General features: G+C 38.6%; 1 protein-coding gene across 1 annotated transcript in view; it reads left to right on the top strand.

Annotated features, from left to right (window-relative positions):
• The window catches only part of RMDN2 (regulator of microtubule dynamics 2), a 118,524-nt gene extending 98,383 nt beyond the window's left edge, over positions 1 to 20,141 (top strand). Inside the window, exons 8-11 of the mRNA XM_010595873.3 lie at positions 1,285 to 1,383; positions 5,707 to 5,760; positions 5,846 to 5,926; positions 19,083 to 20,141. Coding sequence (XP_010594175.1) covers positions 1,285 to 1,383; positions 5,707 to 5,760; positions 5,846 to 5,926; positions 19,083 to 19,136 — 288 coding nt within the window. The 3' untranslated portion in view covers positions 19,137 to 20,141. The remainder of the gene's footprint in view (positions 1 to 1,284; positions 1,384 to 5,706; positions 5,761 to 5,845; positions 5,927 to 19,082) is intronic.
• The last annotated feature ends 211 nt before the right edge of the window (positions 20,142 to 20,352 follow it).

Here is a 20,352-nt window from a genome sequence, read left to right as displayed (position 1 = left end):
GCAGGAGGGGACAGGAAAGCTTGTAATAGGGAACCCAAGTTTGAGAAGGAGAGAGTGTTGACATGTTGTGGGGCTAGCAACCAATGTCACAAAACAATATGTATATTAATCGTTTAATGAGAAACTAATCTGCTTTGTAAACCATCTAAAGTACAATAAGAAAAAACATGTCATAGGAGAAAAACAACATTGATATCCTTTTTACAAAGTTTAAGAGTGAAAATAAGCATACAAATGAGTAAAATTATGTAGAAAAATAAGGCAAGAAATGTAAAAAAAATAAACAACAAAAAAAGAGGATAATGAAGACCTAGAAATCCAAAAGATGGGATTGGGAAGGAAGACACGAGATGGGGTTGGATGGCGTGTCAACTGTATCAGTACTCCTTAAAGTATTTATTTTTGAACCAGTTTAATCTTTCATAATAAACATCTAATATCCATATTTGGAAAAAAATTAAAAAATACAGTAAGAAAAAAGATAGCAACCCTAGAGGACAGGCAGAGCTGCCCCATAGGGTTTCTGAGGAGCAGCTGGTGGATTCGAACTGCCAACCTTTTGGTTAACAGCCAAGTTCTTAACCACTGTGCCACTAGGGCTTCAAATAAAGAATCGTAATGTGAAATTTAGCTTAGGTGATTAGTGATAAGAAAACAATTTGGAATTCTAAAAAAAATCAAAAACAAGAAACAAAAGTGCTCCAGAAGTACTATTTCGAAAACAATTTGTGTAGCTGCTACACACCATCCAAGTGCTGTGTGGTCATCTCAGTCAGAGTCACAGATCTGAGGGACAAACAGGGTTGGCATTATTCCCCTCTGTACTGCTTTTTCTATGGTTGAACACAAATCTTGATTATGAGTATTTCAAATTGTTTTTGAAATAGTGCTTCTGGAGTTTTTTCTTTTTTAAGAGTTAATTATGAAAAAAGAATGCAAAATATTAATACCATAAAGGTGCTATCTGTTCTATATATATAAAAACCCACCACAGCTGTTGAGTCAATTCTGACTCATAGTGACCCTGTAGGACAGAGTGGAACTGCCCCATTAGGGTTTCCAAGGCTATAAATCTTTACGGAAGCTGACTGCCACATTCTTCTCCAGAGGAGCAGGGCTGGTGGATTCGAACTGCCGACCGTTTGGTTAGCAGCTGAGCTCTTAACCACTGCCTATATATTATATATACATAGTTATATATATATATATATATAGTTATATATCTCTGTATTTCGGCCAAAATATGAACAACTTTCTAAGAATTATATTGCTTTGTATTTGCAGGTCTCAAAGCTGACCTGGATTGAGAAAAAAATGGCTGCTACTTTGTTTGGAAAAATACCTTCCTCCTCTGTAGGAGAAGCTTTGCACAATTTCCTTAAGGTATATTTTGTGTTTCCATTATTTTAATGTCAAACAGGCTACCATCTACACCAGCCCCTTCTACCTTTGTTGCCAAAAACTCCTTCTCTTCTCTACGCATAGATATCTGACTAAAGCCCCAGTTTGTATTCTAGTGTTGGTGTGTTCTGTTTTAAGCCTCTTATAATGTGAGTTGCGTTTTAAATTGAAACTACGTAGAGCAGCTAGTTATACCCTAAGTCCTATACATAACAAACTACTTTAAAAAAAAATAACTCAGCAGCCTAAATGAAGGTTACAGGCACCTCAGCCCTCACTAGCAGACTGTGGGAGCAGCTTCCAGGTCGTGTGAGGACATACAAATGCAGTGTCGTGATGATTAGGCTTGGTCCCAAGTACTCCTGATTAGCCCTTTCATTACTACGTTTTTTTCTCCTTAAAAATTTTTTTTTTTTTCTGATGGTATGTGTTTTCAGTATTGGAATGCATGCTTACTAATTGAGTGTGTTTAAATTTTTGGTTGGTAATATGGATTTTGAGAAATATGATCTGGTAATACAAGCCACCAATGCGGTGAGTGGCACTGTGGTGCCCCTAATCTGTGATATGATAGTATACCAATGAGAGTTATATAAATAATTTCTAAATATGACATGGAAAAACCAAAACAAACCCATGAGGGCTCCGTAACTATCACACAGGAGGAGAGCCATAATTATGGTTGCAAGCCTTATAAAGGAAAAAATAAAAAGTAAAAGTTTATGAAACAAACACATCCAGGAAGCATCACCTAATAGAATGTTCAACCTGCGCAGCAATGAGGCTCCAACTCAGGTCTGCTGAGCTTCACGCATTTCAGAAGGGACCCACCTTGACACTGGATGCATTAGAACCAGAATAGTGCCTTATTCCTGAGGTCCAGAGGCATAGAAAGTGGCTGGTACACCGTTAACCCAATAGTAATGAAAAAGTAAGCTTAATATGTTGTTACTGTTTTTGTTAGCTAATATTGAGTCAGCTATGACTCATGGTGACCCCGTGTACAACAGAATGAAATATCACCCGGTCCTGTGCCATCTTCATAATCATTGGTATGCTCAAGTCCGTTGTTGCGGCCACTGTTTATTTTAACTGCCTTCCAACCTACAGGGCTTATCTTTCAGCATTGTATCAGACGATAGTCTGTGTGACCCATAGGATTTTAGCTGGCTAATTTTTGGAAGTAGGTTGCCAAGCCTTTCTTCCTAGTCTGTCTAATCTGGAAGTTCCACTTAAACCTGCTACCATGGGTGACCCTGCTAGTCCTTAAAATATCAGTGGCATAGCGTCTAGCATCATAGCAACACACAAGCCACCACAGAATCTTACAGTTATCAAAATGCCTTTTCTTTCCCCGCCTACCTATTTCAGGTTCTTGAATATATGGACAAAATTCAGCTCTGAACTGTATTGTCCAACATCTTGTACATGCTAATCTTTTTTGATATATTTTTCGGTTGATTTTGTAGAGCTGAGTTGGAATTTAGCAATCATATTGCCTAAGATGCGATCATATTGTCTAAGTTAGTTTCATCTCACTTTACGTCTCGGAATGATGGCCAGTGGCTGCCTGAGTGCTTTGTGAAAACATTAAGTGTTCTGAGATCAAGCGTGAGCCCAGCAGAAAAGAGTACAGGGAAGAAAAGCATGATGGTCATATGTTTCTGATTTAAAGTGATCTTTTTTTGTTCATTTTTTTAAGAAGGGAAGAAAGATTTGAGGGACTTAATTTGTCCAGTGTCACACAGTGGTAAATCAAAGAGGTGCTCTTAAGATACAAATATGTCTAAGACTACATAATCCCTATGTCTTCACCATTTTTCTACCACAGAGAATTAGTTATCCCATCTTAAATTTTATAAGAATATGGATCACAGTATGACTACTAGCTGAAAGGTTGATAGTTTGAACCCACTCAGAGGTACCTCAGAAGACAGGCCTGGCAATCTGTTTCCAAAAGGTCACAGCCTTGAAAACCCTATAGAGCAATTCAACTCAGCACACATAGGGTCACCATGAGTTAGAGTCATACAAACCCACCTGGTCCTGCGCCATCACCACCGTCATCTTTATGCCCGAGCCCATTGTTTCAGCTACTGTATTAGTCCATCTAGTTGAGGGTCTTCCTCTTTTTTGCTGACCCTCTACTTTACCAACCATGATGTCTTTCTCCAGGTACTAGTCCCTCCTGATAATATGTCCAAAGTGCACGAGACGCAGTCTCGCCATCCTTCCTTCTAAGGAGCATTCTGGCTGTAGTTCTTCCAAGACAGATTTGTTCGTTCTTCTGGCAGTCCATGGTACATTACATGTTCTTCACCAACACCATAATTCAAAGGCATCAATTCTTCTTTGGTCTTCTTTATTCATTGTCCAGCTTTTGCATGCATATGAGGTGATTGAAAATACCGTGGCTTGGGTCAGGCACACCTTAGTCCTCAAAGTGACATCTCTGCTTTTTAACCCTTTAAAGAAAGGTCTTTTGCATTAGATTTGCCCAATGCAATGCGTAGTTTGATTTCTTGACTGCTGCTTCCATGGGCATTGATTGTGGATCCAAGTAAAATGAAACCCTTGACAACTTCCATCTTTTCTCCATTTATTATGATGTTGTTTTTTGGTCCAGTTGTGAGGATTTTTGTTTTCTTTAGGTTGAGGTGCAGTCCACCTGGGGAGCTTTAAAAAATGCCAACCCAGGCCACAACCCAGACTAATTATTTAAGAATCTCTGGGTCTGTGACCCCAGGCACCCATGTTTTGTTTAATTATTGGGTATAATTTATATACAATAAGATGCACCTATTTTAAGTTTTAAGTGTACTGTTCGTTGAGTTTTGGCAACGTGCATGTCCACATAACCACCACCATTTGCAGATATAGCTCATTGCCATCACCCCACAGTTATCTTTATGCCCTTTTGCTGTTAGTTCCCCCTACTGCCTGCCCTAGGCAACCATTGATCTGCTTTGTTATTACAGATTAGCTTTGCCTATTTTAAAATTCATATAAATGGAATCATACAGTTTGTACATGATACTGTGTACTGTGATAAATATTAAGTTAAAGAAGTTTCAGAAAAATATGTAAAAATAGTCCCATTTAAAAAAATAAAAAAAAACAGTTATCTATTTTGTTTGCATATGCTCGGTAAAGGTCTGGTAGTATGCATGTTAGATTGTTGACAGTGGTTACCACTGGGGATGAAATTGAAGTTAAAGATAAAATTAGAAAGTAGGAACTTTCATTTTATAATTTTGGAAATTTCTGGATTGTTAGTCTTTTATAAAGCAAGCATTTTTTGTAAAATTTTTTAAAGTATTCCCCTTCTCCTGGGTTCTGTATCCCTCTGGGTCAGGGTCGGTTAGGACCCTAAGCCCTTCCAACAGAAAAAGCTGACTCTGCAGCGAAGATTGACTTAGGTTCTAAGAAGAGCTGTCTCTAGCAGCAACGCCAGGTACCTTTCTTCTGAGGTTTCTCTGGGTGGGTTCGAACCGCCAACCTTTTAGCTAGTTATCAAGCTGGCTATAGATTTTTTAGTTAATTAAGTAATTAATTTTTATTGTGCTTTAGGTGAAAGTTTACAGAGCAAATTAGTTTCTCATTAAACAGTTAATATACAAATTGTTTTGTGACATTGGTTGCCAGCCCCACATTCTGAATGTGTCAATACTCTCCCCTTCTCCACCCTGGGCTCCCTGTTTCCATTTGTCCAGTTTTTATGTCCCTTCCTGCCTTCTCATCTTTGCTTTTGGGCTTAAAGATTTAAGTTGTTTCATAGATCTATCTTTCCTTCAAAAGGACTTGAAATGATGGACTTCAGATATTATTCAACTTATATGGAATGTGCTAAAACTGTAATAAATCAAATATTAATCTTGTGAATGATACTTGCCATGGGATACCAATCATGTTCTACTCTCACTTCCTACATAGACTGTGATCTTGTCCTTGGGATAGTATATCACCAGTTATTTTCGTTCGTCAAAAAAGACAAAAGAATAGAGAAGTAGAGAAGGAGGGCTGAGCCAAATGACTTCTGAAACCTTTAAGTATCTCATTGCTTTGTAAGCTTTATGACCATAATAATCAACTTCATTTTGACGGCTACATTCAAAAACTCTCTCTGTTTCTATCTAAAAGATAACTTGAACTGATAAAATCAGATGGGAACCAGCTGAACTAAATTCTTGGGGCAACTTCATTAACAGTATTTGATTTATTGAAATATATTCTCTTCATTTGTTGTTATTGTTGTCAGTTTAATATTGTCCTGTTATACTCTTGTCTGTTTTCTCTTAAAATCAGACTGAAGAACTATGCCCTGGTTATTCCAAGTCCAATTACATGTACTTGGCAAAGGTAATGAAGACCACTGTTCTACTATTATTTTGAATTCATTTACTTGAAAATGTGCTTACCTTTTAATATTATCTTTCATCTCTAGTGTTATTTAGATCTTCGTCAAAACCATGATACTTTGAAGTTCTGTAATTTGGCATTGTCGCTTTCTTCTGTTACCAAAGAGGTAAGTCCCAACAGTGACAACGAGTGCTATTATCTTATCAGTACTGTTCTAAGCTTAAAATAAAAACAACTGAATTAGATACATTTCAGGTTTTATTTTATACTAAATCATTTTGACTTGGATTTTACATGTACTGTGAAGGAGCCCCTGGGTAGCGCAAATGGTTAAGTGCTTGACTTCTAGCCTAAAGGTTGACAGTTCAAACCCACCTAGAGGTACCTTGGAAGACAGGCCTGGTGATCTCCTTCCAGAAGGCCACAGCCTTGAAAACCCCTTGGGGCAGTTCCACTCTGCACATGTAGACTCACCATAAGTCAGAATCAGCTCGACGGCAACTAACAACAACAAGAACATGAAGTATTAAGATGATTTTTAAAGTTGCTGTATCTTCTTAGAATAACCCATTACCAGGGGACCCCTTGTATTTTTAAAAAGCAGGCAAATCAAGGGTTAGCAGTTAAAACATATCCTGGTGCTTGTTGTGGGGTGTTAGAAAGCAGGATATGGGACAGCATGATGCTGGGGAGCTGAGGGTTAAACTAAACTATGACAGGAAGCAAACTAGGTAGACAGGCTGCCCAGCTTAGAGCTAGGTGAGTGTACAAGGGGTTGCCATCATCAGCCCCCACCTCACATCAGGGTGTGGCTGTCCAAGGCCATGTAGAACATTAGAAATATATATATATATTTTTTTTTTCGTTTTTGGCCTTTGGATACCTACCAAAAAAGGTAGTAACTATGGCATTGTATTGTTTCTTGCCCCCTTAGTAAGTGGCAGCTCCATCCACCCAGCTGGGAAACCTGGTGCTCTTCATTGACACCTTCTTCTGGCATATGTCAGAGATATTGCAGGCTCTGTTGCAGATCACCACAAAAAAGAGAATATTGCAGTAAAGCGAGTCATACAAATTTTTTGGTTTTCCAGTGCATATAAAAGTTATGTTTACACTATACTAGTCTATTGTATGCAATAGCATTATTTCTAAAACAACGATGTACATACCTTAATTAAAAAATACTTTATTGCTAAAAGATGCTAACCATTACTTGAGCCTTCAGCAAGCCGTAATCTTTTTTTGCTGTTGGAGGTTCTTGCCTCGATGTTGATGGCTGCTGACTGATCAGCGTGGTGGTTGCCGAAGGTTGGGGTGGCTGTGGCACACACATAGCATCACAGCAACACCCAAACCACCACAGTATGACAAACTGATAGACGCGTGAGGTTAAAATAAGAAATTTGCCGCATCAATTGAGTCTTCCTTTCGTGAAAGATTTCTCTGTAGCATGCAATGCTGTTTGATAGTATTTTACCCACAGTAGAACTTCATTTATAATTGGAGTCAATCTTCTCAAACCCTGCAGCTGCTTTATCAACTAAATTTCTGTAATATTCTAAATCCTTTGTTGTCTTTTCAACAATGCTTATAGCACCTTCACCAGCAGGAGATCCTATCTCAAGAAAACACTCTCTTTGCCCATTCATAAGAAGCAACTCCTCATCCATTAAAGGTTTATGACTTTGCAGAAATTCGATCACATCTTCACGCTCCACTTGTAATTCTAGTTCTCTTGCTATTCCCACCAAATCTGCAGTTATTTCCTCCCCTGAAGTCTTGAACCCTTCAAAGTTATCCATGAGGATTGAAATCAACTTCCAGACTCCTGTTAACATTGATATATTGACTTCCTCCCATGAATCATTAATATTCTTACTGGCACCAGGAATAGTGAATCTTTTCCAGAAAGTTTTCAATTTACTTTGCCCAGATCCATCAGAGGCGTCACTGTCTATGGCAGCTATAAGCCAAAACCAAACCAAACCCATTGCCATCAAGTCAATTCCAAGTCGTAGCGACCCTATAGGACAGAGCAGAACTGCCTCATAGGGTTTCCGAAGAATGGCTGGTAGATTCACACTGCTGACCTTTTGATTAGGAGCTGAGCCCTTAACCACTGCATCACCAGGGCTCCTTATGAAATGTATTTCTTATATAATAAGACTTGAAAGTCGAAATTACTCCTTGATCCATTACTGCAGAATGGATATTGTGTTAGCAGGCATGAAAACAACATTACTGTCCTTGTACATCTCCGTCAGAGCTCTGGCGTGACCAGGTACGTTGTCAATGAGCAGTGATATTTTGAAAGGAATCTTCTTTTTTCTGAGCACTAGGTCTCAATAGTGCGCCTAAAATATTTAGTAAACCATGTTGTAAACAGATATGCTGTCATCCAGGCTTTGTTGTTCCATTTATAGAGCACAGGCAGAGGAGATTTAGCATAATTCTTAAGGGCCCTAGGATTTTCAGAATGGTAAATGAGGATTGGCTTCAACTTAAAGTCACCAGCTGCATTAGCCTCTAACAAGAGAGTCAGGCTGTCCTTTGAAGCTTTGAAGCCAGGCATTGACTTCTCTCTCTAGCTATGAAAGTCCTAAATGGCATCTTCTTCCAATGTAAGGCTGTTTCATCTACACGGAAAATCTGTTGTTTAGCGTAGCCACCTTCATCCGTTATCTTAGCTAGGCCTTCTGGGCAGCTTGCTGCCGCTTCTACAGCAGCATTTGCTGCTTCATCTTGCACTTTTATGTTATGGAAGTGGTTTCTTTCCTTAAACCTCATGAACCAGCCTCTGTTGTTTCCAACTTTTATTCTGCAGCTTCCTTACCTCTCTCAGCCTTCATAGAACTGAAGAGAGTTAGGGCCTTCCTCTGGATTAGGCTTTGGCTTAAGGGAATGTTGCGACTGGTTTGATCTTCTATCCACACTACCAAAACTTTCTCCGTATCAGCAATAGGACTGTTGTACTGTCTTATTATTTATGTGTTTACTGGAGTAGCACCTTTAATTTCCTTCAAGAACTTTTCCTTTGCATTCACAGCTTGGCTAAGTGTTGGTGCAAGAGGCCTAGCTTTCCGCCTGTCTCGGCTTTCATCATGCCTTCCCCATTAAGCTTAATCATTTCTTGCTTTTGATTTAAAGTGAGAGATGTATGACTCTTCCTTTCACTTGGACATTTAAAGGTCATTGTACGGTTATTAATTGGCCTAATTTCAATATTGTTGTGTCTCAGGGAATAGAGAGGCCCCAGGAGAGAGAGAGAGAGAGATGGGTGAATGACGAAGCAGTCAGAACACACACAACATTTATTAAGTTTACTATCTTATATGGGTGTGATTTGTGGCGCCTCAAAACAATTACAATAGTAACATCAAAGATCACAGATCACCATAACAGATATAATAATAGTGAAAAAGTTTGAAATATTGTGGGAATTACCAAAATGTGACACAGAGACACGAAAGGAACACACGCTATTAGAAAAATGGCACCAGTAGACTTGCTCGCTGCAGGGTTGCCACAAACCTTCAATTTGTAAAAAATAAAAAAGCAGTATCTGAGAAGCGCAATAAAGCAAAGCGCAGTAAAACAAGGTATGCCTATATTTAATGTCCATTCTCCATACTAGACAGTCAGTTCCAAGAAAGTAGTAATGCCTTTTTTGTTCACTGCTACATCCCTGGTGCCAAGTGTAGTGCCTGGCACATAATAAACACTCAACAACATTGGTGGAAGGAATCCAGAGACTACTAATCATCATATAAAGAAAAGTAACAATGATGATGATGATAAAATAGGACTGGTAATAACTATAACCAAGAAAATTGGACACTCTGGAAGTATTTCAGTAACAAGCAAAATGTTCTTGTTTTTAGGTACCATTGAGTTGATTCCAATTCATAGTGACAAGGAAAATAGCCTTAGCAAATATTTTCTGCATTACATTTTTTGCCTTCAGTGATGTCTCCATTTAATATTCCTAGGAATTTTTTTTTTCAAGTAACTGTAAATGTCCTCTCAGCAATATCTGAATTTCTTTTTCACTAAGAAAACAGGATGGGGTGGGTTATATGTGGTACCCCCTATCTCTATGGCATTTAGTCGTTTGTGACATATCTTCACACTGCTACTCAAATTGAGGATGTCAGTTATTTGGGCACTAGACCCGTGATCCCTGCCTATAAGGAGATTTTCTTTCCCAGAATTTGAAAGTGCCGTATTTTTATTATTCATGTGGACTTTCCCTGACCCTAGGATGGTAGTCTCAGGTTCTGAGAAACATTCCTTTGTCACAGTAAAAGGGATTGCTGTGTCTAAGGCAGTGTGAGGATAATTGCTGAATGAAAGGATGATTTCATCATCAGCTTGAAAATTATTTGTCTGAAGGTAGTATTAAAGCTCACTGACTTGGAGTGTACTGAGAAAATGTACATTAAAAAAGCATTATGTAACATTTAGCTTTATAATGAGAGTGTACTAGTCTGCTAAAAACTACATTTTAAAATTGTAGTGATACTTTAAGGTAACTTTAATCACCCTTCTAAAGACAAATAGACTGTTATAAGGCAGTGAATACATTGTATCAACCAAAAAACCAGACCCATTGCCCTTGAGTTGATTTCAACTCATATTGACCCTATAGAACAGGGTAGAGCTGCCCCATGGGGTTTCCAAGGAGCAGCTGGTAGATTCGAACTGCCGGCCTTTTGGTTAGCAGCCAATCTGTTAACCACTATGCTACCAAGGCTCCATAAAGCAACCACAAAAAAAGGGGTACCCTTTGGGGATACTTAAAGTAAATGCTTCTTTATATTTAGGAAGTGGTGTAGTGTGTTTGTCTTGTAGTGATTTTGAAGGTTTCCTGGGTGGTGCAGATGGTTTGCTCTCGACTACTAACTGAAAGATTGGCAGTTTGAATCCGCTGATGGTGCTGCAAAAGAAAGACCTGGTGATCTGCTTCTGGAAAGATCACAGCCAAGAAAACCCTATGGAGCTCAGTTCTACTTTGTAACACGTGGGGTCGCCATGAGTTGAAATCAACTCAACAGCAGCGAGTTTGTTTTTTGTTTTGTTTTCTTTTGTGTGTTTGTTTATAGTGGTCTTTGAAGTTGAATAAAGTCCTGAGCTGCAGTCCCAATCAGTTTGAAGCTATAATCCAGTCTTCTAATGTAGGTTGGGAATTATCACTCTAATTAGTAGCCCTTCTTAGTAGTAAAATCTTGTCTCAAGACATCATTTTAGTTTTTCAAAGAGGTTTAGAAACTATAATTAGTCCATAAATGTCCACCTAGCTATCCTGTGAGAGATATATAAGAATGCTACAGCTCACAGTGATAAGTGGGTCACATACTGAAGCCCAGAAATATTGTCCAGGGTCTTGTTTGCTAGAAATTCTTATTTGCCTGTTTCTTTCTGGTTTCAGCTTGTTTCTTGTAGATGAACTCACCTATGCTATCCATGTCTGGAGAATTTATTCTTCCTTGTTTGTTTAAAAGTTTATAAGGCTATTATAGGATGGACAAACTTTTCCCACTCTCTGAAGAGCCATTTTCATGAGTTACAGGAAGGGTTACTCTGCTTATAACTTGCTACTTCTACTCTTTCAGCTCTTACTTTCTTTTCATTTGCATTCAAAATGTATTCTTTCTTAAGATTTCCCAATATATAATGGCTTTGGCTATAGGGTCGCTATGAATCGGAATCGACTCAACGGCAATGGGTTTGTATTTCTTTTGGTTGGTCTTAAGAACACCTTAAAGAAGTTTCTTAGATCTTCTTTTAATTAATTTCCTCAAAATAACTGATGATGTATCATCAGTTTGGGATCAATCACTCTTAACCTGTACCCAGTCTAATAAAGTTGACGTTTTATAACCATTTCACAAATCCTAGGAGTATAATAACAATTTAATATAAGTATCATATTTATCCAAAGTCTTTACAGAACATTGACATATTGTCCAAAAACATGTATTTTCTCAACAACTTTCAGGTCAAATAAATTTGTATGTTTGAGTGTGTGTGTGTGTGTGTGTGTGTGTGTGTGTGTGTGTAAAAGAGAGATTATCTCTATTCATTTACATTGGGTTTCCTGTTAAAGGCTTGGAAAACAATGAGAAAGGCAGACACCATCTTTGCCACCGTGAATCCTGTTATCTACCAGGAAGGGCAGATACTGAACAAGTAATAGCAATAAAGTACGATGATTGTTATGGAAATGGAAGCACAGGGATTTATGAGAAAGTAAGGTTGGGGACCACACCGTGGGCCAGGGGATAAGAAAGGGCAGCTGGTGATATGTGACCTGAGATTTCGAGGAAATTAGGATTTAAATCCAGTGGTTTAAATCTTTAACAGGTAATGTGGTAAGACTTTTTAGACAGGCACAAGAGCTACCATGTGGAGACTGGCTTGAATCGGAAGGGAACAAAACTAGAAGCAGGGGTACCATGTAGGTGACTGCTGCAATAGTGCAGACCTGAGGTGCTGGCCTGAAGAAGGTAATGGCAGTGATAGTGCAGACCTGAGATGATGGCCTGAAGAAGGCGATGGCCCTGAGGATGAGGAGGAGGGAACATATTTAATAGATCTGTACATAGTATTCTTAACAAGACTTGGAGATTGCATATCAAGGGAGAAAGAAGATTCAAGAATGACTTCTAGGTTTCTGTCTTGGGAAACTGAGCCAAGTAGATGAGGTGCCCTTTATTGACACATGGAATAGTGGAGAATCAGGTTTAGTGGAAAGGTGAGTTCAGTTTTGGACGTATTGAGTTTGTGTTTGTGAGATTTTCATATCCAGTAAATGACTGGATTTGCAGCATATAAATGATGTCCGAAGCCACAAGTATGGAAGACACCACTCATTAGAGGTTATGTAGTATGTGAAAAGCAGACGGCTGAAGATCAACCCTTGAGAAGCTTCAACATAGCTAGATGGGTGGAGGAAGAGGAATTTGCAAGTGAGACTGAAAAGAAATGACCAGAGATAAGACATACAATGATACTGGTGAGGAGTGTGCTTCTTAGCTAAAGTAGACACATGAGACTATGTAGGCAGCTCCTGTCTGGAGGCGAAATAAGAAGGCAGAGGGGGAACAGAGCTGGTTGAATGGGCACAGAAAGTACAGGGTAGAGAGAAGGAGTGTGCTATCTGGTTGTAGGGAGAGCAACTAGGGTCATATAACAATGTGGGTAGAAGTTTTCGTATGAGAAACTGACTTGAATTGTTAACTTTCACTTAAAGCACAATTAAAAAAAAAAGGAAGAAGTGAGCAGAGAAGATGTTGCCTCAGAAGGCAAGGGATGTGGAAGTGGTCAAGTCTGTCAGATACTATCAGGAAGTTAAGAAAGCAAAGGACTGAAATGAATCTGTTAAGTGTAGTGATGTGTACATCACTGATGACCTTAACCAGGACTGCTTCACTGGAGCGACAGAGGTGAGACAGCACGCAGAGTGACCAGTGGTGAGAAACTGCAGTTTGCTATGTAGATGCCCTTCCAAAGGCTTTGATGGGGGAGGGAGGAGAGCTGTAAGGTGGAAGTTATGGGGATGCTTGAGTTGAGGAATAGTGTATTCGAGGTGAGAAACATGGGAGCATATTTAAGTGATAATGAGAAAGGGCCACAAAGAAAGAAGGATTGAAGAAAGACTGTAGAGACAGAGGAATAATTGGTTGAATAAGATCCTGAGAAAACCAGAGAAAATGGTACCTAGAGCACATTAGGGGCCTCTTCTTTTGTCACAGGCTAGGAGGAGAAGCAGATGGGTTTATAGATTTGTAGTGATCCAGGGTGAGCACCAGAGAGGGAGAAAGGAGAACGGATATAGGCTTTTATTAAGAGAGTGAATGAAAGTAAGTCAAAACAGGAGAAGGTTGATAGAGAAAAACAAGGAAAAATTGCTTAAAGAACCTGTTGATGTTGGAAAAATTGGTACAATTACTGAAGGTAATTGGATAAATGACCCAAAAGGCAGTTCTTCTGATTAGCAGCCAAGCACCTTAACCATTGTGCCACCTGGGCTCCTTGTTCAGAGAACAAGATGGCTATTTCAGGGGAAGAAAAGTTTTATGTCCTGACACAGACCAGGGTGTGTTGACGGAATGACGGGGAAGGAAGGAGATGGGGAGGCCAACTTGAAAAGGCCAGGGTATTGGATACATAGTCCCTGGGGATGCTAGAGTCTCCAACAGTGATGGTAGAACTTGGTGTGGAGAGGGAGAGTGACCCAGGTGCCAGAGTCATTAAAAACAAAGTAAAAATACAAAGGAGAGTGCCCAGTCTGTTAAAGTATTAAAAGTGATGTTGTTGTGTGTCATCGAGTCGATTTCAACTCATGTTGTTGTTAGGTGCCGTCCAAACAGTTACAACTCAAAAGTAACCCTGCGTACTACAGAGCGAAGCACTGCCCGGTCCTGTGCCTTGCTCACAATCATTGTTATGCATGAGCCCATTGTTGGAACCATTGTGTCAATCCATGTCCAGGGTCTTCCTCTTTTCCTCTGACCCTGTACTCTGCCAAGCATGATGTCCTTCTCCAGGGACTGATTCCTCCTGACAACATGTCCAAAGTATGTAAGACGCAGTCTCGCCATCCTTGCTTCTACAGAGCATTCTGGTTGTACTTCTTCCAAGACAGATTTGTTCATTCTTTTGGCACTCCATGGTATATTCAGTGTTCTTCGCCAGCACAATTCAAAGGCATCAATTCTTCAGTCTTCCTTATTCATTGTCCAGCTTCCGCATGTATAGGATGCAATTGAAAATACTGTGGCTTGGGTCAGGAGCACCTTAGTCTTCAGGGTGACATCTTTGCTTTTCAACGCTTTAAAGAGGTCTTTCACAGCAGATTTGCCCAACGCTGTGTGTCTTTTGATTTCTTGACTGCTACTTCCATGAGTGTTAATTTTGGATCCATGTAAAATGAAATCCTTTACAACGTCAATCTTTTCTCCATTTATCATGATGTTGCTTATGGATTCAGTTGTGAGGATTTTTGTTTTCTTTAAGTTGAGGTGTCATCCACACTGTAGGCTGTGGTCTTTGATCATTATCAAAGTGCTTGAAGTCCTCTTCATTTTCAGCAAGCGAGGTTGTTTCATCTGCATAACGCAGGTTGTTAAAGAGTCTTCCTCCAATCCTGATGCCCCATTCTTCTTCATACACTCCAGCTTCTTGGATTATTTGCACAGCATACAAATTGAATAGGTATGGTGAAAGGATACAACCCTGATGCACACCTTTCATGACTTTAAATCACACAGTATCCCCTTGTTCTGTTCGAACAACTGCCTCTTGATCTATGTACAAGTTCCTCATGAACACAATTAAGTGTTCTGGAATTCCCATTCTTTACAATGCTACCATAATTTGGTATGATTCACATAGTCTAATGCCTTTGCATAGTCAATAAAACACAGGTAAACATCTTTCTAGTATTCTCCGCTTTCAGCCAGGATCCATCTGACACCAGCAATGGTATCCCTGGTCCCACATCCTCTATTGAATCGGGACTGAATTTCTGGCAGTTCCCTGTCGATTATACTGCTGCAGCTGTTTTTGAATGGTCTTTAGCAAAATTTTGCTTGTATGTGATATTAATGATATTATTTGATAATTTCCACATTTGGTTGGGTCACCTTTCTTGGGAATAGGCATAAATACAGATTTCTTGCAGGTAGCTGTCTTCCAAATTTCTTGGCATAGATGAGTGAGCGCTTCCAGCGCTTCATCCGTCTGTTGAAACATCTCAGTTGATATTCCATCAATTCCTGGAACCTTGTTTTTCACCAGTGCCTTCAGTGCAGCTTGGAACTCTTCCTTTAGTACCTCTTGAAATGGTTGAAAGTCAGCCAATTCTTTTTGGTATAATGACTCTGTGTATTTCTTCCATCTCCTTTTGATGCTTCCTGCGTCATTTAATTTTTTCCCCATGGAATCCTTCACTATTGCAACTCAAGGCTTGAATTTTTTCCTCAGTTTTTTCAGCCTGAGAAATGCCAAGTGTGTTCTTCTCTTTTGGTTTTCTATCTCCAGCTTTTTGCACATGTTATTACAGTACTTCACTTTGCCTTTTCGAGCCGCCTTTTGAAATCTTCTGTTCAGTTCTTTTACTTCATCATTTCTTACTTTTACTTTAGCCACTTAACGTTTGAAAGCAAGTTTCAGAGTCTCTTCTGACATCCATTTTGGTCTTTGCTTTCTTTCGTGCCTTTTTAATGACCTTGTTTCTTCATGGACGATGTCCTTGATGTCATTCCACAGCTTGTCTGGTCTTTAGTTACTAGTGTTCAACATATCAAATCTATTCTTAAGATGGTCTCTAAATTCAGGTGGGATATACTCAAGGTCATACTTTGGCTCTCATCAACTTGGTCTCATTATCTTCAGTTTCAACTTGAACTTGCATATGAACAATTGATGGCCTGTTCCGCAGTTGGCCCCTGGCCTTGTTCTGACTGATGTTATTGAGCTTTTCCATCTTTCCACAGATGTAGTCAATTTGATTCCTGTGTATTCCATCTGGTGAGGTCCACGTATATAGTCACCGTTTATGTTGGTGGAAAAAGGTATTTACAATGAAGTTGTTGGTCTTGCAAATTCTATCATCCGATCTTCAGTATTTTTTCTATCACCAAGGCCATATTTTCCAACTATTGATCGTTCTTCGTTTCTAGGTTTCGCATTCCAATCACCAGTACTTATCAGTGCATACTGATTTTATGTTCCATCAATTTCAGACTACAGAAGCTGGTAAAAATCTTCAATTTCTTCAACTGTGGCCTTAGTGTTTGGTGTATAAATCTGAATAATAGTCATATTAACTGGTCTTCCTTGTAGGCATATGGATATTATTCTATCACTGACTTCGTACTTCAGGATAGATCTTGAAGTGTTCTTTTGACGGTACTTCAGGATAGATCTTGAAGTGTTCTTTTGACGGTGAATGCAACACCGTTCCTCTTCAAGTTGTCATTCCTGGCATAGTAGACCATATGATTGTCTGATTCAGAATGGCCAATACCAGTCCATTTCAGCTCACTAATGCCTAGAATATCGATGTTTATGTGTTCCATTTCATTTTTGACAATTTCCAGTTTTCTTAAATTTATACTTTGTACAGTCCACGTTCCAAATATTAATGATTGTTTGCAGCTGTTTCTTCTCATTTTGAGTCGTGCCACATCAGCAAATGAAAGTCACAAAAGCTTGACTCCATCCACGTCATGAAGGTCAACTCTACTTTGAGGAGGCAGCTCTTCCTAGTCATCATTTAAGTGCCTTCCAACCCGAGGGGCTCATCTTCTGGCTGTATTTCAGACAGTGTTCCACTGCTTTTCATAAGGTTTTCACTGTCTAATTCTTTTTAGAAGCAGACTGCCAGGTTCTTCTTCCTAGCCCGTCTTAGTCTGGAAGCTCAGCTGAAACCTGTCATGGGTGACCCTGTTGGTATCTGAATACCAGTGGCATAGCTTCCAGCATCACAGCAACACGCAAGCCCCCACAGTATGACAAACTGATAGACACAAGTAGAACTGTCCCATAAGGTTTCCAAGGAGCAGCTGGTGGATTTGAACTGCTGACGTTTTGGCTAGTCGCCTAAATTTTTAATCACTACATCACCAGGGCTCCATGAGAGAGAGTAATTATTAATGGCTGTAACCTCCCCCCAGTAATATCCTTCAGCCTCTCTTCCATCTCCTAAAACATACTCTCTTGGCAAATACATTGCTAGTTATGCAAAAATGACTTCAAAATAAGTCCCCTAATAGGAGTTCTAGGGAACACTGTGGAAATGTCAGAGGAAGAGGGGAGGAGTTGAGAGATTGAATCAAGGGAGAGAAAACATAGAAGAGCAGTATTAGGGTAAATATATCAAAGAGGATTAAAAGCCTGGAGGACATCCATTGTGGACAGTGACTGAAGAAAACATGTCTGGGAGGTGGTGGTTTTAGCTGGTTTTTTGAGGTAAAAAGCCGTGCCAGCTCCCTCAGCTCATAAAAAATATAAGACTTGGGTGGAAGCCCTGGAATGGAGATAAATGTGTGTGTGTTGGGAGTCAGGATTGAGGCAGAGGACTGGGGGATTCAGCTTTGTGATGCCTGGGTATAATTATTGCTGAGTCATGATCTTAATTTTAAACCTTTCACTATAAAAAAAAATTTTTTTTTAACTCACTATAGTTTGTGAATATTCATTTCTTTAGGCATCTAATTAAAACAACTTTCTCATCTATGTCATTCTGTAAGGAATTGATTCCTAGATATGGAAAATGGCTGGTGAGTACCAGCGTCTTACTTAGCAGGCATTCCTTGAGGATCTTCTAGGTACCAGGCACTGAGCTAGCCCTGGGGTTACAAATGTAGACATGAATCTCAATACTTAAAATTATAGATTTTTATAAGTTCTTATAAATGACACACTAATATGCTGGATATCATTGATTTTATTTTGTCACAAGCTTTAGTAAATATTGATTTGATAGAAGGTAAACTTCTAGTTTATCAGATATGACAAAGTAATCAGTATATTAATGTTTATGGTTAAAACTATGGTTTCAGTACAATAAAAAAAAAACTGTAGAATAAAGTAACAAGAAGCTAAAAAATAAAAAACAGAAACCTACTAGAGAACTTTCCATTTAAACGATATTTAACAAACGGCTACTTCTAAATATCTGCCTTGTCCCATTTTCCTCATCTTTTTATTTTAAACTTGTTACATTCCTCAAATTCTTTTTGGTAGATGCAAAGTCAATGTTTCTTAAATGCAAAAAGGCATAAACGTGCCCTACCATCTGAATTTATTGCCAATTTTTTCTAACTTCCATACTTGTTTTAAAGAAATAACAATGCATGACATTCTATAAAATATATTACATGATTTTTAATCTTAAATATAAGCTATCCGATAAAGTTAATAATGAAATTTGTGTTTTTCTGGCTCTTGTAGCGGAATCTCAGTTTTATTCCAATCTTACTGCTAGGGCTAGGGCTTCTTCACATCCTGTAGTTGAAAAGAAAATTCTTAACACACTGGTCGGATCCAGTATGTCAGCTTACAAGGAAGGCTTTTTCTTTCCTGTATCCCACTGCTCTTAACCTGGTGGAGAAAAAGCCCAAAACAATACTCAGCACTGTCCGCGTTCTCATAGATCAGGGTCGTGCCTGGTCCTCAGAGATCCAAGGTTTCTTTGTAATGGTCTTTCAAAAATATGCCCTCACTTAACAAAAATCTGTTTCAAAATACTGAGAATATTAGGATGAATGTGTGAAATTTTATTATGTAATTGCATATCTATTTTTCCTTTATAGGATAAAGAAGCACAGAAAGAGCTGGAAAGAATGATCACTTCCTTGAAGAGATAAATAAAAGAACTTGCTCTCCAACAAATCAGATGTGGTCTACTAAAATTTAAGCTAATCAAGTGTGTGTTTTTACTATCCTTTTTCATTTTCACGTAAGGGTTTGAAGTTAAAACCATGTTTCTGAAGGAGGCATTCTGCTAGTAGCACTCCGGAATTAATCATGTTACTTGGAGAATCTATTTACTATAATGTAAGGTCAAAATGATCTCTAAATGTGTATGCTTTATATTTTTCCTATCAATAAGCTATAGTCTTCAGAATATTTCTTTAAATAAAATATGTAAATTAGTACAATAAAATGAACTTTAGTATTTTCGCTTTCATGGAGACTGCAAATAATTTCATTAATGCAGATGAAAAGTGGAAAAAACGGGCAAAGGACATGAATAAGTTTATAGAAGAGGAAAAACAAAAGAAGAAAAATATTGAAGCTAGTAGTCTGAGAAATACAGATAAAAGTACAATAAGATACTCTTTTACCATCAAATTAGCAAGGATTATTTTTCTTTCAGGAAACATTCAGTGCTGGCAATGGTTCTCATACTCTGCTGGCAGAAGGGTGTTTTGGCACAAACATTTGGGAAAATGTGTCTAGAATCCTAAAAATGTACCGAGTCTTTAATCTTATAGTGCTGTTTCATGAAAATAGTCCTAAAGAGAAAAAGTCCTAGGATTTATACACGAATGTTCATAACAATATTCTTACAGCAAAACACTACATCCAACAATAAGAAAGCAGCTAAGCATATTAGAATAAAACTAGAATAGAATATTATTTTGACATTAAAATATTTACAAATATGATATAAAGAAATACACAGAGCATCTTAAGTACTGTACAAGGCAAAACTGCAAATACATTATCTTCTCGATTATATGAAAAAGGGCACAGAAGAGTGTCTACTCTGAAACACACTGAAATGGTGGTAGTTCATATTTCTGTGGGGCTGTGTTTCATTTCTTGAATTTTCCAACTTTTTATTAATATCCAGAAACTAAGACATGAAATTTTGGGGGGGTGGGGGGGCTAGGACTTAATTCCCATACCTAGCTACCCTTTAACCAGCCTCATCCTAAAATTAGGTTAAAACTTGAATTTCTAGTTTGCTGTCCCAAATACACACACGTTTACATACTCAAAATTGGAAGCTCTGACCTGGTAACACCAGTTCATCAAATCGGACTGTTTTCCACACCTCATCTTTTTAATAGTCTA

Source organism: Loxodonta africana, chromosome 26, assembly GCF_030014295.1.
Source record: "Loxodonta africana isolate mLoxAfr1 chromosome 26, mLoxAfr1.hap2, whole genome shotgun sequence".
Taxonomy (NCBI): Eukaryota; Metazoa; Chordata; class Mammalia; order Proboscidea; family Elephantidae; genus Loxodonta; species Loxodonta africana.
The sequence above is the reverse complement of the archived record's forward strand: the minus strand, read 5'-3'. Positions and strand labels throughout refer to the sequence as shown.